General features: G+C 38.8%; 1 protein-coding gene across 1 annotated transcript in view; it reads left to right on the top strand.

Annotated features, from left to right (window-relative positions):
- The first annotated feature begins 523 nt into the window (after nt 1-523).
- Nucleotides 524-9469, top strand: part of LOC306842925 (cadherin-13-like) — a 311991-nt gene continuing 303045 nt past the window's right edge. The window contains exon 1 of the mRNA XM_079374136.1: nt 524-729. Coding sequence (XP_079230262.1) covers nt 685-729 — 45 coding nt within the window. The 5' untranslated portion in view covers nt 524-684. The remainder of the gene's footprint in view (nt 730-9469) is intronic.

Below are 9469 nucleotides of genomic sequence, written 5' to 3'. Positions count from 1 at the left end.
AACTTTTGGAGATTGTTCCCTTATTAAATTTCAAAATCCCTTTTTAAGATATCCCAACTATGCATAGTTATATGCTTATATGATTTTTTTTCTTCCTCCCATCTACAACCCAATTTGAACAAACCTGTGACCCGTTTAAATGTCACAACCCACAGCTGAGAGTCACTGATCTAGAGCACACTCTATAAAGTTTTGATTTATGACCAATCATAAACCCTGCCTAAGCTTGCTGCTTTTCTCTTATGGAAATATTAAACATGACACCTTAAAAGCACAGCAAGCCCTTTGGAGCTATGCATGTCTGATTAGTCTATAATACTGTTTCCATTAAGAAGGTAAATGTGCAATATACCAGCCTATTAAACTCTTTATTCTCCATTTGTCTTTCCAAACAGAAAGTTTGAAATCGGATGAGGATGAAGGAATGCAATGCAAAGATGCCAAGACTATATCTTGAGCATCAATGTGAGCATGTCAGGTTCATGCGAGCGTCAAAAGAAGAAACACCCCCCTCTATAAATCTATTGGTGGTGGACTCCAATGCTCTGCTCACGAGGCTGCAGTTCTATTTGGGAAGTTGGCAGCTCGAGGCAGAGGGGCTTTACTCTCGCGACTCTGGAATTATGAACAGCGCTGGTCTGACCAGCATCTTGTTTTGAACATTATTCCCACTGATCTGAGACCATGGAGTTCGGAACCCGCATTTTCATCGCATTCCTCGTTTCCCAGGTAGGCGCGAGAGATTTAATTCCGTTATGTTCAGAAATATCGCTCGAGCTGGTTCTTAGATTTATTTTGCGTTAATTTAGTGTCGGGATAATAGTGAAATTATTTTGTGAGCGCATTGCACGTTTTTACAACTCAAGCAGAAAGAGTTGCACTTAAAGCCGAATGCGCACGACTAACAGAATAGAGATCAGTGTAATGTAACATGCTATTCTTTATTTCTATTTTTTTGTCTTTATTCATCACAGTAGCGATGTCCCCAATGCGTTGAACGTTTAATGTTAGATGCTTACTCCAGTCCATTCGTGTGATTCAGTCTAATGCACTGGGTTCAGGTGGGTGCAAAATAATCACGAGCAAACTCTCGTCTCAGATCGCATCTATATTCCGCTCAGCTCTGAAGTTGAGCGCTCCTTTGGCTCCCTTCATCAGGAGACATTCACGGAGCCCTTCTCCATTCACTAAAGACAGCGAAGAATCCGTAAATGAGCGAACAAATAAACGATTCAAGACTAAAACAGTGCCTACCAGTAATCTGAGATCGCTGAAACTAAATGAACCATTAACGAACAAATAAAAGATGAACGATACATTCAATCTCCGTTCACTTCAGAGAGTTTAAACAAGATTAACGAATAGCAATCCAACAAATAAAACAAGAGTCGCTTTATTCACTTGAAACTAAATAAACGAGAGCAATAAATATTAATGAATAACCAAACAGTCAACAATAAATGATACAATTAGAGATGAATCATTAGGACAACAGCGCGTTCACTTCAGCTGAAATCAAATAATGGAGCCAAATTCACGCGTAAAGTAGCCTAAATCGATTCAGTTTAAGGTGGCAGATGTGTTTTGAAACATATAGCTTTTTTTTCACCAGGTTTAAGGTGGTCATTTGCTGGATCAAGCTGGTTGACCAGACTACAAGTGGTCGAGCTTGCTATATAGACATTGCAGATGGTTAACCAGCCTCCAGTGATCTTCTTGCACCAACTAATAACCAATTTAGAAAGTCATTCCTTTAATGCTTAGATCCGCTGTTACTTTCATTCAGCTGAGGCTGTTAATACTAATGGACAGTTAATATTGTCATGTTCTTTGCAGTTTGCATGTGCATTACATTGTGAGTGGTAGTCAGCTGGGGGTGAAAGAGACATTATGGCCTCCTGCATTAAAAATGTTGATGGCTCATTTGTAAGCCACTGCTCAACAGTTAATTCCTTGTACAGGATAATGAACAACAGGTGTCGTGGTGGTGGTGAGGAACTCTCACACATTAAATGCCATTATTTTCCGAGAATATGATTTATAATGCTCAAGTCGTGGTTCTCAAATGGCCCTTTGAAGATAATATGCATTTGATGGACGTTTTCAGTTAGATAAATGTTATTATGGATTAGTTAGTGGTATGTAAGGTGATTTATGACTTTGCATGCCCTCAGCATGTGCTATAAATGCATTATTCATCATTTAATTTAAATAGATCTTCTCTGTTGTTTATCACATGGAAAGCTCCAGGCTTTGTGCGCAGTTTAAAAAAAGACACTTTATCCTTGAGAACTTTGAGAGACCTATCACTGTGCACTTATTATTAATACTTATTAGGCATTAGTCACATTTCAGCTTTTCTCAGATGCTTCATGGGCTTTTACTTTTATAGCTCTGAATCATCACAATGCTCTGAATCTTCAGGGAGTCTGAACAGATTACAGCACTTTTTAAAAACTATTCATTGTAAGCAAGATGTTGTCTGTGTTTGGCTCCCTTATGCAATACACCACTTTAAATAGATAATAGCTTCATACGATGCTCTCTAGATGGTCGTCTCACACTCACAGTCTACCTGGCTAACAGTGCACAATCTTTTTTCCTCTCTGGCTCCGTGTGTGATCAAGTGAGAAGGATCTTATTTATAGTCGCGCAGGTAGGGCGCCAAGTTTCCCTTGCATATCGGAGCCTGTGAATTCCCCTCCTCTATAAATCCCTGTTTCCAAAATGAAACGTTAAGCAGTCGCGAGGCGCTGCAATGATTCAGAATAAGCGTGGCGTACCCGTGAGGTGCAGACATTTATCTTTTGCTCTCTCTCCCCCATTGCTTTTGTGTTTTATTTTATTTACTTATCTATTTACCCAGTTTCCTCCAGCATGGCGTTAGAAAATAGAAAAGGAGAGCGTGAAATGGAAGATAAAATAATTTCCCTCGCTTGCTGTAAGATCCCTAAGTGGTGAGGGTTCTTTGGAATGGATCATTCAGTCCAATATCTCAGGTAATAGATAAGTCAGTGCGGCCATTTAAAGTTTGGAGAGGATGTTGTTCGCTCCAGGATGCACATGTTGGCTTTAAATCTTGGATAGGCCACACTTAACACTTTTGAATTGCTATTTGCATCACTTTCTCCTTTGATGACCTTGTGGCGCAACGTGGACGGTGTGTGTTTGATGACTTCGCTGCCACTTATGTGTTACTCCTGTGATTCATCACTCTTAATGAGAGAGAGGCGCTGCTTTAGGCTGGTGTCATTTCTATTTATTGCAAGGGTAACAGGTGCACATCGCTTCAGCCAGGGCATAACACACAAGCGCACACACACACAATCACACTTTCCCTTTAGTCGCAAAGCCTAAAGGCAGTCATGCAGAAGGGCTGGCTTCAGCTGTGTCCACTCTCTGTGTCTAGGGTGCTCATCACTAGCTACAGAGTGCATGTATATATAGCATCCCTTCTTCGTGAATGGCGAGGTGAGGTAGGAATTTGCGTTTTAATGTCAAAATGCAAAGCACCTTAAATATTGAGATCAATCACTTTACATTAGCATTACTTCAAATGCATTATGCTACATTTCCATCGGTTGCACGGTTTCCTCTACAGGGAGGTCTATAAATTAGGTCGGAATGGTTGAATTGGTGTAACTGGACTTCTTGCTGGATTTTTTTTTTTTTTTCAAATTTAGTTTTATAGATTTATTGATAAGCAGTGACATAAAAAATTTGTTTAACCTAAATTAGGGATGCAACAGTGATATTATTAACTAAATTATTAAAATTCTTTTCATGAATTGAAATGAGGCTGACATAAAATATAAATATGAGATGAAAAATGTAATAAAAATGACAAAATACAGATTAAATTTAAAATGAAAACGGAAAATGTAAAAGCTAACATATAATAGTATTTGAATAATGCTAAAGCTAAAACTGAAATTAAATAAAGGTAAACAGATTTTTTAGTTCTCGAAACCCCCCCCAGGAAATTACAATTAAAAAAATAAATGCAAAATGAAAATGTATATAAAAAATCTAATTCGAAATATTAATAAATATCATAATAGTATTTAAATAATAGTAAAATAACACTGTCTAGGATGCAAAAATATTTAAATTCTGGCCAGTATCGATAACCTGGTAATTATTTTCATGTTATGGCCGATAACCATTAAATAGCCTACATTAAAATTCTATACAATCTTGTCTTAATAAATTATGGTGTAAATGTCTAAATAAATAAATGGTGTAGTTACTGCATCAAACCAGCAGGGATGAGCTGCTGATATTAACTTGATACTAACCGTCTGGTCCTCGCAATGCCTTTAGGTAACTTTGCATTGAAGCACAGCCAGAATTTGGGAGGTCTGGTTTGTATTTAACCTTGCAGATGGACTATACTGTGACTCGTGCTTTCATCTTTGAAGTGCGCCATTAGGAGGAAGCTTGTCTTACCAGAGTGAGAAATCTTGATTAATTTGAACACTAGCTGTTGAGCACAATACGGTAAATGAAGGTCTGGTAATGATGGAGATAATGAGAGCACCCAGTCATTAGCACTGCAGTGGATTTGAATGGTTCGCTCCCTGTGTCGACCCTCCTTTGTACCCATCCTCTACCAAGGTTGCCGCTTTTGCTGCATAGGTTAGGTTTGATTTTGCCTTATTTGTACAATTCCTTCACATCAAATATGTTGTGCATGCTTGTGAGTTATATAGCTGTTGGTGAAGAATCAGTGATTACAGAACAATGCTGTTGGTGGTTTTGTCTTAGAGGTCAAGGCTCGCTGCCCTCGGGCATTTCACTTGGCTCCCAAAGTGGAAGCATAGTTGGAAATTAAATTTTAAGGCACAAATTTGTGTGTTTGTACTTAAATGTAGCCAGTAAGTTGTTGCGTCGCTAAAGTCAAAAGGCTTGGGCAATGTAAAGAGATATCAGAGCAGAAAGATTTGTTTAGATTTCTGGGCCTTAAACAGCAGGAAGATAGTTTCACTAGCTGCTACAACTGTAAAAGTTTTGAAGATGTTCAAAAATACTTGCTCACATACAGTACATATAGATAAATATTGTACACACAATCATTCTGAACTAATTCAGTGGTTTACATACTGTCAAATGATTCTTTCTCCTCGTTTTGCATTCTCTTTTCCCTTTCTCCTTTCCAAATAATCACTTTAAATGATTTATGAGGTTCATTATTTGTAAAAAATGTTACCAAGTGCATATTTTGACTGCTTGCTTTGTACAATTTTTCAAATATATCACCTTTCTGGCCATTTTTGTTGCATTTCAGTTTTTTTTTTTTTTTTGCATTTCTGCAGTCAAATATGGCACTGTTACATGCCATATGTCATGTTTGATATCAGATGTCCATCAAATGTCATTGGTTCCTGTGTGTCTCTTGGCCAAATTTCATCCTTCAGTACCATATTTCATGCTACAGTGGAGACTTGCAATTTAATACATGCATCATTTGAATTATTTTATGATGGCTTTCTTCATTTTTATGACATCTTCTCTTAGAAAAAAATAAATAAAGCTGTCATTAGGGTGGTAAACAAGGTTCAAAAGCCCCAAAACACATCTTTGTACCATTTTTAACCCTAAACGGTACATATTAGTACTTTTAGAAAGGGTAGCGCTCCAGTAACCAGAACATTCTTCAAAGTAACCATTTTTGTGTTTTGTGTCAACAGAGTGAAAGTAATAGATTTGTACCAGCATGAGGGTGAATAAATGATGACAGAATTTTAATTTTTGGCTGAACTATCCAGTTTTGAGATGGAAGCAAAGATGGAGATAAAAGGCAACGATATGTCCCAGAGCTGCTCGCTCATTTTAACCAAGACCATATCAGCAATTCCAACTCATTATACTGAATGTAACTGATTTAGAGACAGTGACAGTCGGGGGAGAATGAAAGCTCGCTTGTGTTCAAGTTTGTTCCGTTTTTGAGTGCAAGAGTTGCATTAGATTCCCCGAGCGTTGATTTAGCAGAAAGAGATCTCACATTGTCAGTCCTCTCATTTCACAACCCTCTATCCATCCCTAGCGCCCTTCTTTCTCTCTTTCCTCTCTGTTTGCATAGATCATCCCTCCGTCAGGCAGATAATTGCAAGGAGAGCCTCAAAAGCCTGGATCTTCTAATCCACTTCTCAAACACACCGTGTGGCATGCCAGGCCTGCGAAATGTCCCTGGACTGCCTCGTCCCTCTGAGAGAAATGGAAATTTTATATAATATTCCTGTATTTGCATATTGATTCATAGTCAATTACTGCTGGAATCTTTTCTTTCAGAATATTTAAACCGCCCAGACGGCCTAGCCTGCATTCGCCAATCCAAATATAATTGCAGTGACTCATGCTGTAAACACGGACAGCTTTATATGTGACACTGGATTTCCAACTCACTAGTTGGAAGCAGTAATTAATTGAATGGTATCTGTGTGGCGTTTGTCTGACTCTGTGTGTTTGTTGTGCATAGTGACCTGTGGAGCTGGAGGCAATATGGGGATTTGTATCGGAGACATGCACACGTACACAGATTTCACAGCGAGAACAGCCGAATGTCACGGTAAACATGATACGTGTTTATCTGTAGATGCTTATGCGGCACAATTCCTTGTGTATTAAAGGGAACCCAGAGAATAGTAATGGTAGGAATAATGGCAGCATCACAGAAAACTGTTCTCCTGTGTGTGTGTGTGTGTGTGTGTGTGCGTTCCTTTTAGAAAGATGCATGTTGTTGGGTATGATTGATGACAGAAACGGAGATAAATGGAAGGCTGGGATCTGATTTGTGATAAGCAGACAGGATGTGCCCTGCAGTCCTGACCACCGCTGTTCTGATCTTTCCATCTTTCATAGTTCAAGCTCTGTTTCATCCCTGTGTTAAGACAAAATTTAACCTGTGAATGCTTAAAAATATTCATATTTATGCAGATAAATGTGGATGGTCCAAAATTGAAAATATTAGGTAAAAAAAAGTTTTTCAGACCAGAAAAATGAATGACAATGATGTCTTTGATATTTCCATAGTAAATAGATATGCTCTGCTCTAAAATATTTTACTCACATAAGTAACCTTTTCCTCAACACAAGAATATAAGAAATGATGCTGAAAATGTAGCTCTAAATCTTACCGGCCACACATTTTAAATGTTGTTGTATGCTTTATATTGTTTGACCCAGTTCACAAATTGAGTAGAAAGATTGATTAATGATTTAAAATGAGCTTATTCTTAGTTTTATCAAGTAGATTTTAGATTTTTACTTTGTGGAGACACCTAGCGTTGAAATTAGTGAGGTCAGTTAGTTTGGATTTAACTTTCATATTTTTACCAGTATTGTTGCATGTTGTGCTTCAGCTGTTAGACTCTTTTCAGCTGTTTGCAGCATAAAACCCTCTCAAAAACCATCTCTTCAAATTTATCCACCTCGAAGCTCTGCCACTCTGGTCGGTTTGTTGCATTTTGTACTGTTTTTGCAACCCGCCTTTTTTTTAAACATAAAAAAAATAGTCTAACTTTTAAAATAACAACTACAGGCCGCTGGTTTCTGTTCCATTCGATTGCGCTCCACTGAGACATCCAATTGGGGTCAGGTGAACCCGAAACCAGCCTAATGATTCAGATCTTCTTTTAGAACGATTAATTGACTAGTCGTTTAAGCCAAGTTCCCACTGACTAGTCAATTTTGAAAGTATTTACACATCCCCATAACCCTTTAAAAATCTGTTGCATAAAAGTCATCCCCATCTAAAATGATAGATTGCTTTCCTCCCCACATAATCTAATTGGACGGTGATATTGAACGCTTTGATCTGCTTCATCTTGGCTCGTTGCTGTTTTTGCATTGACTGCGGAAGATCAAATCAGCCAAGTAAACCCTACCTTGACTGTAATCCTTTATTTTCTTCTTTTGCATTGATCTCCTCCCTATATGACTCACACATGCCTGAAGGAGAGCCTGAACCTCAGCTGGGCTGTGACTAACACCTTTCTCCCTTCTCTAGAGCCGTGTCTCAGACAGGACTTAGGTAACCAGCAAAGACGTGAAGGGACATCAGGTTCCACAGCTCTCACTCTCTACATCTCCCTCTCTTTACTGTGCTTATTTCCAAACCGTGGCTCGCTCTGTTTTCTTTAATTTACCGTGATTCACAGCAGATCGCCTCAGCTAAGTGCCACATCTGAGAGAGGGCAAATCAATCTCTGCCTTGCAATCTCCTCTCCCAACCCCCACTCTCAACACCCGCAGTACTCACTCCCACCATATAGATGGCGATATAGTGCCAGCAATTCTGAAGGGACACTGCCTGCCACACCAAAAAACAACAACAGGTGATCATAAGTGCCTCTGAGTGAGTTTGTTTGCCAGAGTTCTGTAAGAATGTTGATTAAGCAGTGTATTTGTTTAGAAGATCAGCAGATGTTCAGGGCAGCTGACTAGATGGCCTTTGTTGGAGTTACTGTAGGATAGACTTTTGGATTTATTGTACTTGATGGAGCTGTTGAGTAAGAAGAATAAGCTTTTTTTTGAAGGCTTAGCTCTTCTTCTGAGGGCTAAGGTTCAACTGCCTCGCTGTAAATGCAATCAATGCTTCATTCTTGAGTTGTTTTTCTTCAGTTTGGAAAAGAGTAGTGTGCGTGAGTTGTACAACAACACACCCGAGCGAATTTAGTCACCTCTTTAGCTTTATTTGTTCTCGGCACAGCAAGTCAAGTGTATTTATTCTCAAATTTGTTCTTAAAACTTCATCTTATATTTTGCTTACTGTTCAGTCACATGTATACAAAGTCGTAATTACAAAACTTGCACAAAGCATGTTTAGTTTATCGATGTATGCAGATCATTTTTTCATGCATTAGCAGTGAAAAGGAGGAGAAATGTTTCAGGGACATAATTGGAGAGAATGAAACACCCAACACTGTAGTCTGAGCTCTAAGCTCATCTCTCATAAAGACCCAACCTCCTTTGAAGCATTTCTAAGAAAAGAAGACAAATCCTCTATCTCGAGAAACCTTTTCTGCTCCATGATGAAAACTGGCATGATGCTGATGTGGAAGGGAGCGTTTGTCGAATAGCGTATCAAAAATCTATGTGTTTAAGCGGCTTTGCGAGGCTATTTTTGGGAAAGGCTGCTGTTGTTGTGGATGGTTGAAAGGGAACATATGGACACTTTTAAATGTGCATTTCTGTAGTTGGGTGTCAGGCGAATTGGCCCTCATCCTCTTAACCTGTCACCCACATGCACACGCAGCATGGTGCGGTGTCTTTCTTCCACATACTTCTTCTTTCTCTGTGCATCTGTCTCTTTATGTCTTCAACCCAGTCACACAAAGTCCCTAGAGGCACAGATTAGTTTCTGCGAAGGCTTTATAATCAGACATTTTGAAAGGCTGACAGCGCTTTGGAGGCCTCATTAGACCTTGAAATAAAGTAGAATGGATGTACTTTTAATAAAGTAAGGACT

The sequence above is a fragment of the Barbus barbus genome, assembly GCF_936440315.1.
Source record: "Barbus barbus genome assembly, chromosome: 23".
NCBI lineage: Eukaryota > Metazoa > Chordata > Actinopteri > Cypriniformes > Cyprinidae > Barbus > Barbus barbus.
This window is presented reverse-complemented; position numbering and strand designations above follow the sequence as displayed.